At 35.9% G+C, this 19,884-nt stretch overlaps 4 protein-coding genes across 4 annotated transcripts; 3 read left to right on the top strand and 1 right to left on the bottom strand.

The window, feature by feature from the left end:
• Positions 1-156: 156 nt before the first annotated feature.
• Positions 157-2,539, top strand: EAF02_006085 (uncharacterized protein; the record flags this gene model as incomplete). Its single annotated transcript, XM_038902133.1, has 4 exons — positions 157-292; positions 347-650; positions 717-1,656; positions 1,736-2,539. The coding sequence occupies 4 exons, from the start codon at positions 157-159 to the stop codon at positions 2,537-2,539; spliced, it is 2,184 nt and encodes a 727-aa protein (XP_038758350.1).
• A 128-nt stretch (positions 2,540-2,667) lies between these two features.
• EAF02_006086 (uncharacterized protein) lies at positions 2,668-3,975 on the bottom strand (the record flags this gene model as incomplete). Its single annotated transcript, XM_038902134.1, has 2 exons — positions 2,668-3,362; positions 3,434-3,975. 2 exons carry the CDS (start codon positions 3,973-3,975, stop codon positions 2,708-2,710), a joined length of 1,197 nt encoding a protein of 398 aa, XP_038758351.1. The 3' UTR covers positions 2,668-2,707.
• Positions 3,976-8,544: 4,569 nt separating this feature from the next.
• On the top strand, positions 8,545-9,270 carry EAF02_006087 (uncharacterized protein; the record flags this gene model as incomplete). Its single annotated transcript, XM_038902135.1, has 1 exon — positions 8,545-9,270. One exon carries the CDS (start codon positions 8,545-8,547, stop codon positions 9,268-9,270), a length of 726 nt encoding a protein of 241 aa, XP_038758352.1.
• A 511-nt stretch (positions 9,271-9,781) lies between these two features.
• Positions 9,782-13,410, top strand: EAF02_006088 (uncharacterized protein; the record flags this gene model as incomplete). Its single annotated transcript, XM_038902136.1, has 3 exons — positions 9,782-10,184; positions 10,233-10,706; positions 13,112-13,410. The coding sequence occupies 3 exons, from the start codon at positions 9,782-9,784 to the stop codon at positions 13,408-13,410; spliced, it is 1,176 nt and encodes a 391-aa protein (XP_038758353.1).
• Positions 13,411-19,884: the final 6,474 nt, after the last annotated feature.

Genomic DNA, 19,884 nt, shown 5'->3' on the forward strand with positions numbered 1-19,884 from the left:
ACTTTTTTGGGTGATCAATAAGAATTATATATACAAGAAAGGAATCCTACTTGGAGACTATTTAAAAAATTCATTCATATATCAATCATCATCTACCCCTCCTGCTGTTATACTCTCTTCGTCCCATAACACTTCTTTACAAAACTATAATTCAAAATGGACCATCTAAAGAGGACATTTGCACAATGCAAGAAAGAAGGAAGATCCGCATTGGTAACATACATCACTGCTGGCTTTCCTCAAGCACATGATACTGTTGATATCCTCTTGGGGATGGAGGCTGGTGGTGCCGGTAAGTGATACCTCACTTCCAATTGACTGTGTGGAAGTTGACAATTGTTCGCAGATGTTATCGAATTAGGTATCCCGTTCACAGATCCTACTGCGGATGGACCCACGATTCAAAGAGCAAATACTCAAGCTTTGAAGAATGGTATAACAGTTACTTCGGTCTTACAAATGGTACGGGATGCAAGAAAGAAGGGATTAAGAGCTCCGGTTCTTTTCATGGGTTATTACAACCCTTTTCTGAGTTACGGAGAGGAAAGATTATTAAAGGACTGCCGAGAAGCTGGTGTCAATGGATTCATCGTTTGTGATCTTCCACCAGAAGAAGCTGTGAGCTTCAGAAAGTTTTGCACAAGCGGAGGGTGAGTTTTTGGGAGAGCATTCATACGTCGCATTTGAATTTATGGCTTACAATTTTTGTTCAACAGATTATCCTACGTTCCTCTTATCGCTCCTTCGACGTCCGAATCCCGAATGAAGCTTCTTTGCAAGCTCGCAGACTCTTTCATATATGTTGTTTCAAGAATGGGTGTTACTGGAGCCACAGGAGGTTCAATGGATGCTGGTTTGGAAGGTTTATTAAAAAGAGTCAAAGAATACTCAGGAAACGTTCCAGCTGCTGTAGGATTCGGTGTTAGCACAAGAGAACATTTCTTACAGGTCGCCAAAATTGCCGATGGAGTCGTTATCGGAAGTCAAATTATCAACACCGTCAATCAAGCACCTGCCGGAAATATCGCAAAAAGTGTCGAAGAATACTGTGCGGAAGTTTGCGGGAGAAGGGGCACTCCAAGCGAGGGTGAGGGTCTGACTAGAGAGGTTGGAATGGCCGAGACAATGGGTGTTGCCCAAGAGCCCAGCGGAGAAAATGTTACTGTCGATGCCGTCGTTAGGGATGAGGACAGATCAGGACCCGGTTTAGCTGATCAGATCGAGGCCTTAAATACCAATGGCCCCATAGATCCAAAAATTGCATCTCAAAAGTTCGGAGAATTTGGTGGACAATACGTACCAGAGGCGCTCATGGATTGTTTATCGGAGCTTGAAGCAGGATTCAATGCAATCAAGGACGATCCAGCATTCTGGGAAGAATACCGAACGTATTATCCATGGATGGGACGACCAGGTCAATTACATGAGGCCGAAAGACTTACTGAACACGCTGGTGGAGCAAAGATCTGGTTGAAGAGAGAAGATCTAAACCATACCGGAAGTCACAAGATCAACAATGCTTTGGGACAAATCCTTCTTGCTCGACGATTAGGAAAGACCGAGATTATTGCAGAGACTGGTGCAGGACAACACGGTGTGGCCACAGCGACTGTGTGTGCAAAGTTTGGTATGAAATGTACCATTTACATGGGAGCTGTAAGTTTGAACAGTCTTTTTTTCGCTTCTATTGGGTCTTCTCTTGGCGTCTTCGTTACGGCACTAATAAAATCTACAGGAAGACGTAAGAAGACAAGCTCTCAATGTTTTTCGAATTAAGCTTCTTGGTGCATCTGTTGTCGCCGTCGAAGCTGGTTCGCGTACACTTCGAGATGCTGTCAATGAAGCTATGCGCTCTTGGGTTGTCAAGCTTGACACTACTCATTACATCATTGGCTCAGCAATTGGTCCTCACCCGTTCCCTACTATCGTCAGAACATTTCAATCCGTCATCGGCAACGAAACTCGAGCTCAAATGCTAGAGAAGCGCGGTAAACTCCCTGATGCTGTCGTTGCATGCGTTGGAGGTGGTAGTAATGCGGTTGGCATGTTCTACCCGTTCTCAAAAGACCCAAGTGTTAAACTAGTTGGTGTTGAGGCCGGTGGTGATGGTCTAGATACAGATCGCCACTCCGCTACTCTGACTGGTGGTACAAAGGGTGTTCTACATGGTGTCCGTACATATGTCCTCCAGGACAAACATGGACAAATTTCAGAGACTCATTCCGTATCTGCTGGTTTAGATTATCCTGGTGTTGGACCAGAATTAAGTAATTGGAAAGATACTGAGCGTGCGAGGTTTATCGCGGCCACTGATGCCGAGGCATTCAAAGGATTCAGACTGATCAGTGAGAAAGAGGGTATCATCCCTGCTTTGGAAACTGCGCATGCAGTATGGGGAGGAGTAGAATTGGCAAAAACCATGAGCAAAGATCAAGATATCGTTATTTGCTTAAGTGGTAGGGGTGATAAGGATGTACAGAGTGTTGCAGAGGAATTACCCAAGTTGGGCCCAACAATTGGATGGGATTTGAGATTTTAGATATGAATTATGAGGGACGAGTGGCCGAGTTAAGGTTAATGGGCGTTGCAGGGTCTTGTAAATATTTCGAAAATTATGAGTATGAATAGATCGTTAGAATGAAAAGTTCCTTATTTACAATGAATATATACAGTTAATAAGCGAAGCTGCATAGCACCCAATTTCCAATCATTTACTAGCAACGCTCTCAAGCCTTTGCTTTCCACCTGATGGATACCTCTCGGGACTCCCGCTGGGCAACCTCGTCTTAGTCCTCGAACTTCTTGAAAACAGTCGATATGCCAACCTTCGACAAGCCGTCTGGGATGTTATGATATACACAATCACATTCCAAACACCCTGTAGCGACAACATTAATGATTCAATGTAGTTCAACGGGAAATTAACTGTCGATGGATCCGCCATTTGCCAAATTCTATTGACGCTCGCGGGAACCCAAGTAATAATCATAGCAAGAAAGAAAAGGATGGCCACTCGTGCATACAGCCAAGCCTCGGGATTGGTTCCAGCTTCTGCAACCTCTCTGGTCAAACTTCTCATTCTTCGCATCTGATACGCCTGAGATTCTTGTTGTTTTTGTTGAGGTGTCGCTTGGATTTCTACTTCATATTGATCCGAGTGCAGTACGCTTTCAGAAATGCCTTGATCACCGGCATCTTTGACGATGGATCGTTCTTCGTAGGTTATTTCGATTTCAGTCGTGACAGTATTTGCGAATGGGTTCTCGTTCATGGGGTTGAGGAAGCCGCTTAGATGTTCACGTTTGGACCAGATTACTTTGGCGGCCATAACGTATACGATGAAAGCGAAGAGGATAGTAATCCTACGGTCATCGGATCAGTAAACGTGATCAAATTTGAGAAGAAAGTTTGAAGCTCGGATCGCACTACTCACCAGACAATAACATATAAGAAAACCAACCGTACCCAATCCCAATCTTCGCTAATCCAGCACCAAACAACAGCTGATCCGTAAATACGACCTCGCGATTCTGTCGATACAAATAAGAATACAAAAGCGGGTATGAAAGAAAGCCCATAACATGCAACCAGGTACCAAATATCCAACTTTCTTAATTGATGTGTGGTATATCCTTTGAAGAAAATGAGGTATACGTTGATGGCCATGAAGAATGCCCAGTAACAATCAACTCCACGGAACATCTGCACCAAGAAACCTTGGACCTGACATATTCCGGAGGCATCGAATTTTTCTTTTTCCATCAACGATGCCGGACCAAGCTCAGATATCAGGCACGAGATACTCGAACCAATGTTTCCCCATGATGCGAAAAAAATGAGTCGATTGATTGGTTTGTCGAAGGATGAACAATAAAAGTATGTGATAACTATGAATAGATTACCAAGGATAGAAACGGCTGACGTAACTCTCTCTGTGATATCAAGTGCATTGAATTGCTCGTATGTTAGAGACATGGCGGACTCCTTAGGCAAATGGATATGTCGAAAGGAGAGAAGACTCAGGAGACTACCAGATCTTCTATAACGTGGTTCAACGACGATCTTCAGGAGTCAATTTGAAGGATTCAAAGCAGAAACAACTAAGGAAAGACATAATTGAAGTAAACTTTTATGTTGTGGAGATTATGTAAATAACATATATCCCAAAGTGATTCCTTTTGAAGGAATAAGAGGATCCCTATTTGACCATCCCATCTTGAAGAGTTCGTTAGACAAGGGGATGCATTTCATTTGAACGTTTAGAGTTTCTAAAAAAACTCTAAATCATAACATGCCGGTAAGATCCCGATAAGCACCCGGTACAAATCCCCAATGACAGGCTTTTGAGGCACTGTAAATCTTCGGTACAGTGCCGGCGACATGTTTCACTTCCCCGGACAGAAAAGCAACCACACGCGTCGACAAGGTTGGAATCGATATTTTTCAAGCGATCTTTCATCTTATAGGAAGGTGCCCCGGATTCCTCCCCCCAAAACGACTACGTTTGGAATGAAACTTTTGGGCTTGGTGGGCTGAACAAATGAAGAAGGTTACATAGTTCAATATAATTAGGTATATATGCATGATTATAAGGACTGAAGCATCAAATGATATCATTCTGCTATTGAGAATTGGCAAACATTGCTAAACGGACGAACCGTGTGGATGGTGTAAAGGTGTCGAATATATGGGTCCGTATATGTATGCCCTGTACGTCCAACCTTAAGCGAGAATGCGAACTGGGTAAGCCCTGGCCCTGTAGACGGATTACTCCGTGTCTAGTTGCACCAAAATGCCCCCAGCGACGCAGCGTCTGTTTGTACTTTTCTTTATCCCATGTGGCAGGCTGGCCGCTAATCTATATTAATGTTTCCCGCTTTATATACTTCTAGATTTCATATCACACTCAATCTTTTATACAAGCCTTTTGACATGCGATGTACTCGTGCCGCTAGGAAATATATATGCGACACTTCGCATAGATGCACATACCACAAGATGGTAGAAGGGGACTAACCTGATTTTCGAAGGTGGAGTGTTGCATGATTTCTGCCCGCACGAGCACTATAATAACTCCGACATCTTCTCACTTGAATATTAAAAAGGGATGATCCCGTAATTTTTGGTCATCATAGCTTTCTCGAAGACGTCGTGAATACCTATGCTCAAAAAATTTGAAAGGTTTGTACAGCAAAACCTCTCCATAAGGATCCCCTCTATAAGGATAACCTCTCTATAAGAATATATTTTTCAATCCCAAAAATTTTTAGGTCTAAAAAAGATCTATATCCTTAAAACCCTTCCATTAGAATATCCTTATATTTTTCGATTCCAAAATCATGTGTATATTCTTATTAAATCAATAAAATTATTAGGATTAGTGTTCACAATAAAGGAGCAGGCCAGTGGAATGCATGTAATATTGACTATGTAGATTAATCGTGTTACGGTAAAATCTAACTACGAAGTGGAAGTGATATATGCACAGTAGCTTAGAGCACGTGCCACAACTTCCAACAATTAGTATAAATATATTAGGATTTTAAAAAGATTTAATTGAAACTCAAAAATATCACAGTATTAGCCCGATCGGGATTAATCGGAAGAAAATTACTATTATATCGGGATTAAGCGGAACCTCTGTACAAGAATACCTCTATATATCCTTAAAAAAGACTACAAAAACCGGTATTCTTATGGAGAGGTTTTGCTGTAGCTGCATTAAAGGCTGGAAATGGATCATTTTTCATCAATCAGATTTACGGAATCCACAGAATCGTGATGAGCTTACGCTCTCAAGTATTACTAAAGTGAGAGTAGAATAAACTCTGATATATACATGACGCGCTTATCAATTTATCAAAAAAGTTAATTCCTATTTACAGTTCAATCGCAGCATTTCCAATCACCATAGACTACTATACGGTGACTATACGGTGAAAGAACGACCATTGCGTCGGGTGAATTTGGATGAACTGAGTCAGACTTCAATTCATAGGATAGATTGACTATGGATTCCTAGACCTTGTGGAGATTGCTGCTTATCCCCCCCTTTCTGAATTCCCTGGATCATATCTGCATAGCAGTTGCTCCTGCTAATTTACCCGACCCAGTGGCCATCGCAAGTCATCCGAAATTGAACCCATTTCGAGACTCAGCAAGGATTCTGTGATAACGGCCCAGCAGTTTTTTTTTTTTCAAGTCAAGGCACCATGTATTTCGTGCTCCGTTGCGGTGGTCTACTCAAGTTTCCCCTGATAATCGTTCCCGATAATCGTTGTTCGACGGGTTCTTTGGCAGGAGCATGTTGCACCCGAAACGTTTTCAAGGCGGGAACGAATTACAGCTCTTTATTTGTCTTAGAAGAGATTCATGGTGTTCCAGTAATCTATCACCCCCTCCCTTCCCCATCCCTCCCGGGAAGATATGTTGTGATTCTAATTCAGAAGATCCCAGTACTTGCTCTTGAGAAGCATTTCTCTGGGAAACGCTTTGAAATCTAAAGCCGCCGCTGACGACCACTCAATTTTCAAGTACAGAGACGGAATAATTCTAGTTTAGTACAAGTTTATTTGAATGTTGAAAGATAACCATCGCCTCAAACATATACGATTCCAGGAAGCCCCCGTTCATCATGCAGACAATGATAGCAACATTGTCTTCAGGGTCATTCGATGTATCTCTATCTTGATCAGCAATCTGAATTCCAGTTGCACTTTTCTGTGAGCTGTCGACAGACTTCTCGATGAAGTTCATACAATTGGTTTTCCCCATACACTTCTAATACTTTGGATGTCTTTGATATTGTCTATAATTGAACATCTAGCGTCGAAATGTGAAAGAAGAGAGAAGTTGACCCATCAGGCAAGCAGTAAAAACTTCTATTGGCTAACACATTGTAGTCGCTGCGTTATCGGATAATATGTAAGGCTTCCTAAATTGTAAAACATATCTTTCGTCATTCTCATACACTTAACAGGGTAAAGCATGGTACAAACTTCTTCAGAAGGTTCATTCTACGTACAGACCAGGAATGGGCACCGTCTCTGTAATTACTTTACCACATCTTAGCAACGTCTAATCACCAAAAGAGCAGAGACGTCGCTAATTTTTATCAAAAACACGCCAAGTCCTATGTGTTCCCCTAAACTAAACTAAACGAAGCTCTAAATCAGTTAGACGAATTCGGACGAAGTCGGACGAAGACGCTCCATTGGCTGCCCTATTTATCATCATTGTTCAAGTTGGAGTCTCTGGAAGAATTTCGCTTTGGTCGATCAGTTCTGAAGAGATAGCCACTGAGATTCTATCTTTAGATGCGACTGCTTTGTGATGATTGCCGGTATGATCTCAATCTTGAGAAGCTTGGTAGTCGGAGTGACATTCTTCACAGACTTGTAATCACATAACTTGATAGTCGCCATGGATGGTCTAGGTGACGAGCATATTTCAAGTTTGATTGTCATTTGGGTGCTCTGATTGCACGCAACTAATTGTGATAACATAGCGAACTCGGGCCTCGACACCCCAAGCGCTTCCCCTGGAACTGTTCACAACCGACGAAGTTATCGATCGTTCTCCTGAAGAGATATTCGGGGACTCTGACAAAATAGATAGAAAAGTTCGCGAAGTGTGAAAGTTGTGCCGGGAAGTTTGCCATTGGAATGTTCAAGAAAAAAAGCGAAGAAGATACCCCATTGTGAGTATGAACAATGCTCCTTCTACGTCGAGATACTAATACCTCCTATTATCCTCAGATAATCTAATCATCCACGATCATGACTACTGGGTACTGTATCATAGTGATGTATATGAGCCGTTCGAACTCAATCAGCTAAGATTTGACAGCGCATCTGCAAAAGGAATGAATTAGATTGGTTGTGACTGCAAACATTATGATTTGGGATCCGTCACTAGATACAAGTCGGAAGAGACCCGGACTGAGGCATGTGGTTGAGGTGACATGGTAGATTTTGAACAAAAGGTTTGAACTGTTATTACGATCTCGCGTGAAGGAATCGGTCCATTCGCGTATGACAGAAGCGAGAACTTCTGTAGTAAAGAGTGGTCTTCTTTGCCTTTAGATATGTATTATTTCACATTCCAAATTCGAACAAAGAGTCGTCAAGTTTCTACTTCGATAGAAAATTACGACCTCGTTATCAAACTTTGAGTCAGAAGATGAGGAATCATTGTCACAAACTGTAGCAGAATCGGAGTCAACACATGGAGTCAAACGGGTTTGCGATATGACAGACAGCTAATATGATTCTACTCTTTCCTTCTTTTCTTCCTTTTATTCCTTGATTTCCTTTTCTCAAAAAAAGACTTCGCAAATGAATAGTAACAGGACACATAAGGATAACCTAGAATCATTCAGTGATGTTTTGAATACCTGCCATCATCGACCAGCCTACTTTAACGCATCCAACTTACTCTAAACAAGCAACGGCCTTTCAAATATCGAATCTCCATTCTGCAAGTCTCATTCGATAGTCCACGTCCATAAACTTCTCATCATCAGCATCAAAGAAGTCCGTCCAGATGTCCAATGCCATCAGCCAGTCACTCAATCAGCAGCGACAGATATGGATTAACTCTATCAGAACTGTTTCATTCAGCAAAGAAGATGAAGCCTTATGCCATACAACGGAAGAAAAGACCCATCACAACCTTCTTGACTATTTCCGCTCATGGTTTTGTCACGCCATGCACACAATAAAGGTTCCAGACTACCAGCAGCTTATCGGCCTCGAGTTTCAAACCGGTAGGTATTCACGCAAGGAGCATTCCCCAGGCGAACCACTCCCAAAATATGTCATTCAGCTCCAAGAGACTCTTGATGGTAACAGCCGTGGGAAGTCAATTTTCTTTTCCTTCGAGGGAGTTAGAGAACATAACGATCGAGGTGTATTTATGAATCATCTCAAGAGCCTGAAACACAAAAGTGGGCGCATGGATAAAGGGTTTATGATTCTGGGCGAAAATTTAGAGCGTGAAGCTGTGTATCGCACATACACACCCGGTGGACAGAACTTTCCAGAATCGAGTGGGCAATATAGACGCAGTGAGGTGGGTAGGAAGATTATGGGCGGATTGGATTTCGGTCCTGAGATTCCATATTACGTCGTCGTGTTGGAGATGGTCGATGTAAATGGTGGTAATGAGAGGAATTTGGCCGATTTAGTCTTTATGAGGATGGATAGGGGTGATGGCACGAGAGAGGTGTCGGAAATGATGAAGTCAATGGAGCCACGGCAAAAATGGTAGCGTTTCATTGATTACGGGAAGTCATTGAATAATCTTGTACCGACCTGGAACAGCCAGATAATACATAATACAGCATGAATTTATACTTTCTTGGAGTAGAGAATTTTTGTGAAGGGAAATCTTCTGGCCTTCTATCATTTGATGATCTTTGGTCTTTCAACAGAGCCAAGAAACGTAACCTATCTAGCTCCTACTTCTTGCCTAATGATCTGAACGAGCGGAGACTGGCTTGATATTTGAAACGATCAATGCGGCTTCGTGCTAGAGGATATAGAATGAGTTATTTATGCATTAACTACTGCCACCACAAGCAAGCAAGCAAACAAACAAACAAACAAACCAAGTTTGTCAAATGTATCCCTAACATGTGATTCCACGAAATCAAACGCGTTCACACCGCCCGGCAATACATTCTACCTACTCCTCTATTATGAACAAACAGTATTCTTCCCCTCTTCTTCCCAAGAGACCAAGCTGTCTCAACATTTCACAGCAACCCATAACACTAACCATGGCACCCGAAGCTATTCCCCTCCGAACTTTGACCACCCTCCTCAACTACGAACGTCTAGTCAGCGATCCCCGCTACAAACGCACCAGTCTCCACAGCAGCACCATCTCAGACCAAACCATACTTCCTCATCTGGAAGGAAACGCGCTTATCAAAAAGCGTCCCGCAAGCATTCAAAAAATCAACGTTCACACTTTCCATCACGATGCTTCTACTCCTGATTCTACTCAAGATCTAGCTCTAGAAACTTCCACCACTCAAGCGACATGCACCATCCACCCTTCATGCGATGTAGCAACCCGCTCCCTTTCCTCCACTCAACTCGAAAACATCTTCTACGAATCTCGAAGCCATGACGGCTGCTACAAAGCGCTAATCCTCTTTCAAGAATTTTTCGCCTTCTGTGCCTCAGATCAACGACTATCCATCTAGATCAAAAACGAAGAAGCAGTTCTCGTCAACCCTTTTCCACGCTCCATCATAGAATTCAAAGTGACCGGTCCCAAACTCATGAGTGTCCAATCTTTAAAGTTGAGAAATGGGGGTGCGACATATATCACCGGAGGAGAAAACGAGGGATTTCATTCTATCCTTGGATTTCCTAAACCGGGAACGAGTGTAGGTCAGATAGTAAACTTCGATGAGTTTTTCGTGGTAGATATGACGCGTATGCAATGGGGCAAGCTAGGTATATTCGGCGAACCTTACTTTCTCGGCAAGGGAGGAGATTGGCAGGATGCTATGGATACCATCTGTGATGATATGAAGGAATTGGGAATCGGAGCATCATGGATCGCGGAGAATCAGCATACAGAATTGATGAGAAAATGCGCAAAGAAGGCGTGGGATCGCTGGAACGATCGAGAAAACGCAGGCTGGTGTGATTACTGTGGCGTGGGAGGAAAGTTGAGTGCATGTGCTGAGTGTAAGAAAGGAGACAAGATGATTTGGTATTGTGGGGCTGAACATCAGAGGAAAGGGTGGAAGCTACATAAGTATACTTGTGAGAAGAAGACTATTGCGAATGCGGGGAAGAAGTGAAAAAATATCTTTCAAGGAAAACTATTCCTCTGCTCATACTTTCTGATTGAGATATGATACCGTATAGGAAATAGGGGGTTTTCAGGACCGATATACAACTACTTGAATTTAATGTATCTATTATATAATCATTTAAATTTTTAAATCCGTTTTTAATCAGATTTAAATTAAAACTATAGTTTTCAATATTCTGAAGTGAATTAGTATGGTTAAAGCTAATAAATGATTGAAAATAAGAAGTAGTTGAATAAATTGAAGCTAATATAGGGATTATCCGATATACTTTAGATTTAAGGCTTAAATCTAGATATATTTTTATATAATCCTCTTTGCTTTTATCAATCTAATTGATATTAATAAATACGTTAGCAAATACCCCGGTAAATGTATAAAATTTATATACAAAGAACTTGCTATTATTGTAGAACTTCAAATTCTATCACGATTACATACTAGAGCATATCATAGAGATTAAATAACTAGAATAAGAAAACTAAAGAGAAAAGAGATTCTTGAGGGATCTCTTTATCTCTTATATAATAACAGTCAGAATTCAACATTCAAAACACATACAACAAATTTCGAAGGAAACTTTTTCTTCGAAATACGACCCGTTCGCAATCGATTTAGATCATAGTTATTAAACCAAATTGATTACAATTGCCCCTTAGTAATTCTAATTAATAGTTATTATGCTACTATCATCAGCACTTCGAATACAAAACATATACAAAATTCACATAAAATTTTCTCACTCCAAATTATCAGAATAAGAATAAGATCCTCAATATAAGCTCTCTTAATAATCCATCAATACTTAGGGATATAATTATAATAAAAACTCCTTCTAAAGCCTTTATTATACCAAATACTTATTCTATTATTATCCTAGATATCCCAATACCTTTAAACCCTCCTCCGCCTTCTGAAAATTCTCAATTCGAAATCTCTAGCTCTATTCTATCAACCAACTAGCCAGCCAATTCTAGAAAAAGATTTAAAGAGTTCAATCTACTTAGTAATTCCTTTATTACTCAAGATATAATTAATACTACCTATATATTTAATCAGAATAAGAAACGGAACCTTATAATACCCCTTAGTAATCAGAACAAACAATCTAGAATCCAAAATAATTCAAATACACTCAAGAAAGCTATTTTAAAAGCTAGAGACCTTATAATACTAGCTTCCTTTCTTTTCCAATTATACAAAGAATAATCCAAGCTTTTAGATCTCCTAGAGATCTTTAGAGAATATACTGAAAAGGGAAAGCTTACTGTGTGAACAAGGGAATTCACTTCAAAAGAATGACTTCAATACAATGGCTACTATATCAAAGGTATTTAGGCGAATGCGAAGGAGACTAGCTCTTTCAATAATGTCTATATAAGACCTACTACTTCCCCTCATTAGCTAGCTCTTTAAATAGAATACAATATAGACATTTAGGGGCCTATTAATGATAATGGGAACCATATCTCCTGTATTCCTAATCTCATTATTGAATCAATACTAATTAATGATATCACAAATTACTTAACTTACTTATTCGAAATACCTTCTCACTTTTATTTCTTTTATTTCCTGTTGTCAATACTATAACATCCCAAACAAGTATTAGTATTAGCTTTAAGCAAGCTGACAAGAAACCCGATATTAACAAGAAACCTGTTCTATCTGATTAATTCACCAATATAGGAGAATTTATCGATACAACAACTGACAACACTGATCCTTTACAATAGAAATTCAAGACTTTTTTCTACAAAGATATAACTAATGTTTCTCCTTATCCTCCTGCTTTTTTTAATCCCTATATTCCTAATAAAATAGTAACTAAAGAAAGAAAAACTCAGAAAACTATTAAGGATTTAAAATTCAAAGGAGAATCTCAGAACTATTCCTTTCTAAAAGATCTCAATAAAGCTAGATAGTTCTATAAAGAATATACATTCAGAATAAGAACAAAGTACCAGATCAACAAATACTTTCTTTTTCGAATAACTGCATACTCGAATACAAGGATCACCAATATATTTCTTCAGAATACAGTCATATTCAATTTCGAACTTATTCGATAAGTCCTATTCAGAAGTATTGATAAGTTGATATTATATGATTTTTATAAGGTCTTGCGACATTATAGAGTTTATATCAATATAAATATAAATCTCAATAATACTTTAATAGAAGTATTTCTCCACAAAGAATATTACAATTAAACTACAAATCAGCTTTTGGAATACTAAATTAATAAAATATAATTATTCGTATCTACAAAATAAGCCTACCTTCCTATCGAACTTAATTCGAGATCACAAGCCGAACCTTTTGTCGAACCTCAGAATAGTGCTTCAGCTGGTCACCTAACTTTACCAAAACCCGGTAAAGTTACAAGTGATTCGATTATTCCTTTTGATATACATAAAGGACCAGCTTTATTTCAATCTGGGAATGTACAAATCCCATATATACCTTTATCAGCATTAGAACCAGACTCTAGAATTCCACCAGTTAACACTCCTACAGGATCATCTGATGATAATAATGATCCGGATAATGATGATAATTGGGATAGCGGTTAAGATAGTAATAATAATAGAAACAACAATAATAACAATAGAAACAGTGATAAAGATAATAAGGATAAAGATTATGATATTGATCCCAAAATAACTTTGCCAAATTCCAGCAAAGTTATATCACTTTCTTCAGGAATAGCAATTACGTATACAACAAATCCAAAAAAACCTTTCTTAAATTTATTTAAGAACAACCAAATACCTATACCAACATCTTTCCCGCAAATAGTTATACCTCAAATTCAAGCTCATATACAAGATTACTACCCCGAATGTTTTGCTGCTGATCTCAAGAATTCTATTATGTATAAGAAATCCAGGAAGAAAGAGATTAATAATTAATATCATAGTATTAGGGCTAGTTTGGATATAAAATCCGTGCTGAATCCGCTGAAATAATCTACACTTTGTGCCATCGCGGATTCTGCGGTAGCATCAATCCGTTTCAAAAAGAGCGGATTATTAATCTATAATTTTATAGTTTGAATATCAAATCCGCTAAATAATTCGTGATTTTTCTAGAATATTCAATTTAAACTTCAATTCGATATTAAAACCCTATATTTAAAATTGAGAACCATATAAAAAGCTTTAATAGAATAATGATCTTGAAAAAGTGCTTAGAATTGAAAAAGAAATACATTTTGATTTTATCTTTCTTCTTTCTTTTCTTTTCAAAAAAAGAATCTTTTTTTGAAGTATTTTTGAAATTATTTTTTATATATAAAATTATTTTAATAGCTAATAATATAATTATTACCCAAAACACCTTGAAAGTGTTTAGAAAATCGAAAATTATTGATAACAATAGTAATCGAAGGTTTATATCTATATGAAAAAGAGATAGAAAATCTCAAACTCGAAGTTCCTTTCCTTCAATTCGTTATTCCAAACAAAAGTCTAAATCTACAGCAAAAGTAACCAAATCTCAAAGCCAACTTTGAAATCATGATATCTTCTTTTCTTTTTTTATTAAAGATTCATTATCCAGTTCCTTCTATAATAATGATATTATCTTCAATCAGAAGAAGATATCCTTTATAAAAAAGAAAAGCTATATACAGGTATTTGATTCAAATAAAGTTTATTTTAATTATATTAATTTATAATATATAGCAGGATTTCAAAATCAATAAAAGGTTTTCAATAAATATTGATACAAATAGTAATGAGAATAATAATAATAAAAAGGATATTGATAATAATTATAACATCAATCAAAACCCAAAATATAATATTTATAATAATTCAGAAAATAAAAAGAACCCTTTTATCGATACTATTGAAAGGGAGAATAAATTAGTGGATCCGGAAACTGAGATTGAAAATATTTTGAAGAAATCTATAAATCAATTTAAATAGAAATTTTATAAAAAGCTTTTTTTAAATTTAATATAAAATCATTTATAGAAGATTAATTAATAATCAGGTTAATTCATTAAATAGAAAATACTTTATTATAATCAATTTGTATAAGTTATTGCTTTAGAGCACAAGATATGTATTAATAATAATAAGAATCTAACTGATAATCAAATTAAAAAGAAAATCAATTTAATATAAACATTCTCTTTTTTTTATTATTTATTTGATCTAATTAATTTGATTTAGATCAAAGAATATTATATAAAGTATCAGTATCTTCTTAACCTATCTGATTAGAGTATTAGATTTAATGAAAAGAATAATATTATATAGCCTTATATACCTGATTATTTATGGAAAATGTTTTTATAAGCAAATAAAGCTAATAATCGAAAATGTCATTAGCATCGAAGTTATTATATAGAGAGCTAGTCAATTCTTCAATTTCTATTCGAAACTTATATAGCTAATAGTAAATTTGTATATCACTTTATAGCTTTAATACAATAAACAATCATTTTTTTGAATAAAAAGGATAATCTTGCTGATTCAATATACTCTATATCTTTTTTAAATAAAAGCGTTAAAAGGTGGAATAAATATAGCTCTAGGATACACAAAGTAAGGAATTCATATTTTTGAGATATATTTTATTATTAACTAATTTATAGTTAAAAATAAAATGATATAAATAATCTATTGCAAGCTATATATTATTGAAAAGACCTTGAAAAACTATCTTTTCTAAAGTTGTAGATAGTTTACTTTATATTAATGAATCTTTAAGAGATTTTAATAAATCAAGAAACTATTCTAGTGTCTTATATATTCAAGTCGATAATTCACTATCCCTTTGGTATTAAGTATATTATATAATTACACAAAACTACTTTAGCAAATATAAGTCCCTAAGGGCTGATATTGCTTTTAAGCTTATTGATTTCTTATAATATCTGGTGTTTGGTATTTGTTAATTTTATAGTGAGCTGTTGATGTTTATATATATAGGCCAGACAAAAAGACCATTGTCCTCCGCAAGGAGCCTGGCTGGTTCAGTGGTAGAGTGATCGGGTCACCCTCCTACTGTTCTACGACTTATAGCTATAGCAATCTGATCCACATGGATCCACTCTATATGCCGCCTTATAGGCTATCTTAATATAAACCTTCTAACACAGTTTTACTAAGTTCCAATAATCTATTACTAACCTTAATAGAGCTTTTCTATTATAAACCGCAAAAGCGATCGATCAAATGCTGAAGGGGAACTGATCTCCCCTCCAGCCGCCACCACTACGCTTATACACCACTCCGCTACTCAGCGGAACCATCGTTCCGGCTGCTCCTCTCGAGCGGCCCAATAGCTGAATCCTCCGCTCCCATAGAGCACCATCACACACACACCTGCTTCTTTTAAGCAACATATCTGTACACACACTGCTCCTGCCCATATGGTTTTATGGCAGGAGTAATCGTACAATCAGAGCGCTCCTCTCCACGAGTAGCAGGAAGCGCTAGGAATATAGGGCCGATCAAACGGCCCTATTTGCGAACATTACACTGGCTTGTTTAGGATATATAAGAGGAACTGGGTTTACCCTATAAGGTTTTACTAGCGTACGCATCAGCGCCTTTCTGTATTTGTAATTCTAGATCTAGCCACATCTTTCATACCCCTAGGGAGGTCCCCCACAAGACGTTAATCACTATAAATAAATAAATAAATAAATAAATATATATATAGGCCTATTTCAAATAGAGTTTGTAGATAAGATTTATAAAAAGCTTAAAAAGCAGTATAAAAAGGAAAATAATAAAATGCCTCTATTATCCATTTCTTTATAATAAGCTTTAAATAAAAAATAGCTTTCAAGTTCTAATAGCTTTTGATTTAGCAATTCTATTCACTTTGTTCTCTTTATTATATATTTTTATTAATATAATCTTTGTATTTATTTAATTAGATATTAATATTATATTTTTCAATATCTTTATCTTATTTGATATTAATAATATATAAATACGAATAATATCTATTCATTAGCTCTAAATATGTGAAATAAAGAATATAAGTATATAGTAACTGGCTAGTGAGAAATGGCAAGTAAGAAATGGCTGGTGAGAAATGGCTAGTGAAAAACGGCTAGTGAGAAAACTGTAAAGTTTAGTTTCTCAAGGTATAATATTTACTAATAATAAGGATTGCTAGCTTTATTATTCTTCGAAGAAAAATGCTATCTGTGTTTTTAATAGTTTGTCTTTTTATATAAAATATATAATATTGTAATATTATAAATTAAATTAATAATCTATTCAATTGATAAATAGAAAGAATAAAAAATGTATTCTCAAAATGAATAACTATAAAGGATTCAGTTGTCTCTTGAATTGCTATAAAAGCAATAACATTCCACCTTCAACACTCTCCACCAAATACAAATTGATCTGAAACCTTTTTAACTAAACATTGAAAAAAGACTTTTTTTAAAAACAATTTGGTTGATTTTTAATATTTTTTAATTTCTTATAATATAATTGCTATATTCAATTAATAAAAAAGAAGCTTATAAATCAAGAAAAGATTTATTTACTTCTTGCTTTCTATCGGTAAGCTTTTTTAGCAATTTCTATTTTTTCTTTTTTAGGCTGTTTTCTTGTATTTTGAATCTTTGTTTTCGAAGCTTTCTTTATACTTTTATTTTTAAAAAAAGATAACCTTCTATTTATACCTAGCTTTTATTTATTTATTAATCTTTTTTTAATATTAGTATATAATATAGCTTCCCTATATAATGTATTTGTAGTTTATATTACAACTACAGGATTTCCTGGAATGTAATATTTTCAAAATCTAGATTTGAATTATTTTAGTTTATTATAGAAAAGGTTTCAAATATTTAAGAGATGCATATCTAAAAAGCTTCAAGAATAAAAATGAAAAAAATAAGCATTGAAAAATTAAATATTTAGAAATATGTATTTGTGAATTAATATATCATATGTCGCATAATTCAATCAATTATTTATTTATTTATTTATTTATTTATAGTGATTAACGTCTTGTAGAGGACCTCCCGAGGGGTATGAAAGACGTGGCTAGATCTAGAGTTACAAATACAGAAAGGCGCTGATGCGCACGCTAGTAAAACCTCACAGGGTAAACCCAGTTCCTTTTATATATCCTAAACAAGCCAATGTAATGATCGCAAATAGGGTCGTTTTTGATTGGCCCCATATTCCTAGCGCTTCCTTCTGCTCATAGAGAGAAGCGCTCTGATTGTATAATTACTTCTGTTATAGAACCATGTTTTATGGACAGGAGCGGTGTGTACAGGTGTACCGCTTCAAAGAAATGGATGTATGTGTGATGGTGCTTCAGAGGAGCGGAGGATTCGGCTATTGGGCTGCTCGAGAGGAGCAGCCGGAACGATGGTTCCGCTGAGTAGCGGAATGGTGCATAGGCGCAGTGGTGGCGGCTGGAAGGGGGATCAGTTCCTTTTCAGTATTTGATCGATCGCTTTTGCGGCCTATAATAGAAAAGCTTTATTAGGGTTAGCGATAGATTGTCGGAGTTCAGTGGAGCTGTGTCAGGAGGTCCACACTAAGGTGGCCTATGAGGCGATATATAGGGTGGATCCATGCGGATCAGATCGCTATAGCCATAAGTCGTAGAACAGTAGGAGAGTGACCCGATCACTCTATCACTGAACCAGCCAGGCTCCTTGCGGAGGACAATGGTCTTTTTGTCGTTCAATCAATTATACTACTTATTTCTTATGGAATATAGTTATTTCGAATATGAAAATATTACAAATAATATAAACAATATGCTTTTAGGAATAATAATAATAATAATAATAATAAGCATTATATTTATAATATTAAATCTCTTTTAAGCTTTAAAGAATCAAAAAGATATTAATAGTAATTAAATCTAATAAGAAGAAGCTATAGAAAAAATAAAAAGAATATTTATAAAAATGAAAAGCTAGAAATATATATAATTGAAAGGCAAAAATGATATCTAAAAAGCTAAAAGTCGAAAAAGAGAAAAATAGGAAAAAGCATCAAATTTTCTATACTTTGAAAATGCTTTGTAAAACTTCTGATTTTTTAAAGGTATCGAAAAATAAATAAGATAAAATGGTTGTACAAATTCAATTGAATATCGAAATACAACAATCCTAGTATATAAATCCAAATAAAAATCTAATTTTAATTAACTTTATTTAGAAAAGTATTGAAAGCAAAAAACCTTGTTTAAAACAACAATAACCCTATATCAAAATCTGAATCAGATAATTCCGAAACAGATTTTGAGGGTTGAAAAGTCGATATTGATGAGAAAAAGAAAGAGGAAGAGGAGGAATCTGATAATAAAGAAGAGAATAATGAAATTAAAGAATTTGAAAAGATTAACTTGAAAGATTTGAATATTAATCAAGAATTAAAATAAGTATAAAGATATAATATTTATTGGTTCTATAAATACTAATATATAAGTTTAGACAATTGGACTTTCTGGAATTTTGATTTGGATTAGAGCTTGGAAAGCTAATATAAAGCAGTTTATAACTAATTTAAAAAGTCTAAACAAAAAAATTAATAAAGAATCTTCGGATTTTTTATAAATAAAAGATTTGTTTGAATAGATTTATTTTGATTTTTTTTCATTAACCATTTCTCCCTAGTTATTTCTTATTTACTATCCTTTACTTATTATTATATCAAATTATTAATATATTAATAGAGTATATTTATATTCTAATAAACTTTTTTATAAAATATTCAGTTATCAATAATATACTATTTAAAGAAATCTTGCTTCTTGGAACTCTAATATTTTGAAGCTAGAGGGAGAGAGTGATATTAAGCTTTCTGGACCTAAAGAATAATAAACCTCTAATAAAAGCTATAATCCAAAAAGATATAGATTTTGGATTTCTAAAAATAAAATGAGATATAAGCAAGCTTGGAATCTACTCTATTATATAAAATGAAAAGAAAATCTCTTTTAACTCCTTAAAGAATTTGAAGAAATACTAGAAATTATAGTAAAAGATAATAATAAATGAAGAAACCCTGATGATTATTTTCTATTCTAATTATATA

The sequence above is a fragment of the Botrytis sinoallii genome, assembly GCF_014898435.1.
Source record: "Botrytis sinoallii strain Bc 23 chromosome Unknown BSIN_009, whole genome shotgun sequence".
NCBI lineage: Eukaryota > Fungi > Ascomycota > Leotiomycetes > Helotiales > Sclerotiniaceae > Botrytis > Botrytis sinoallii.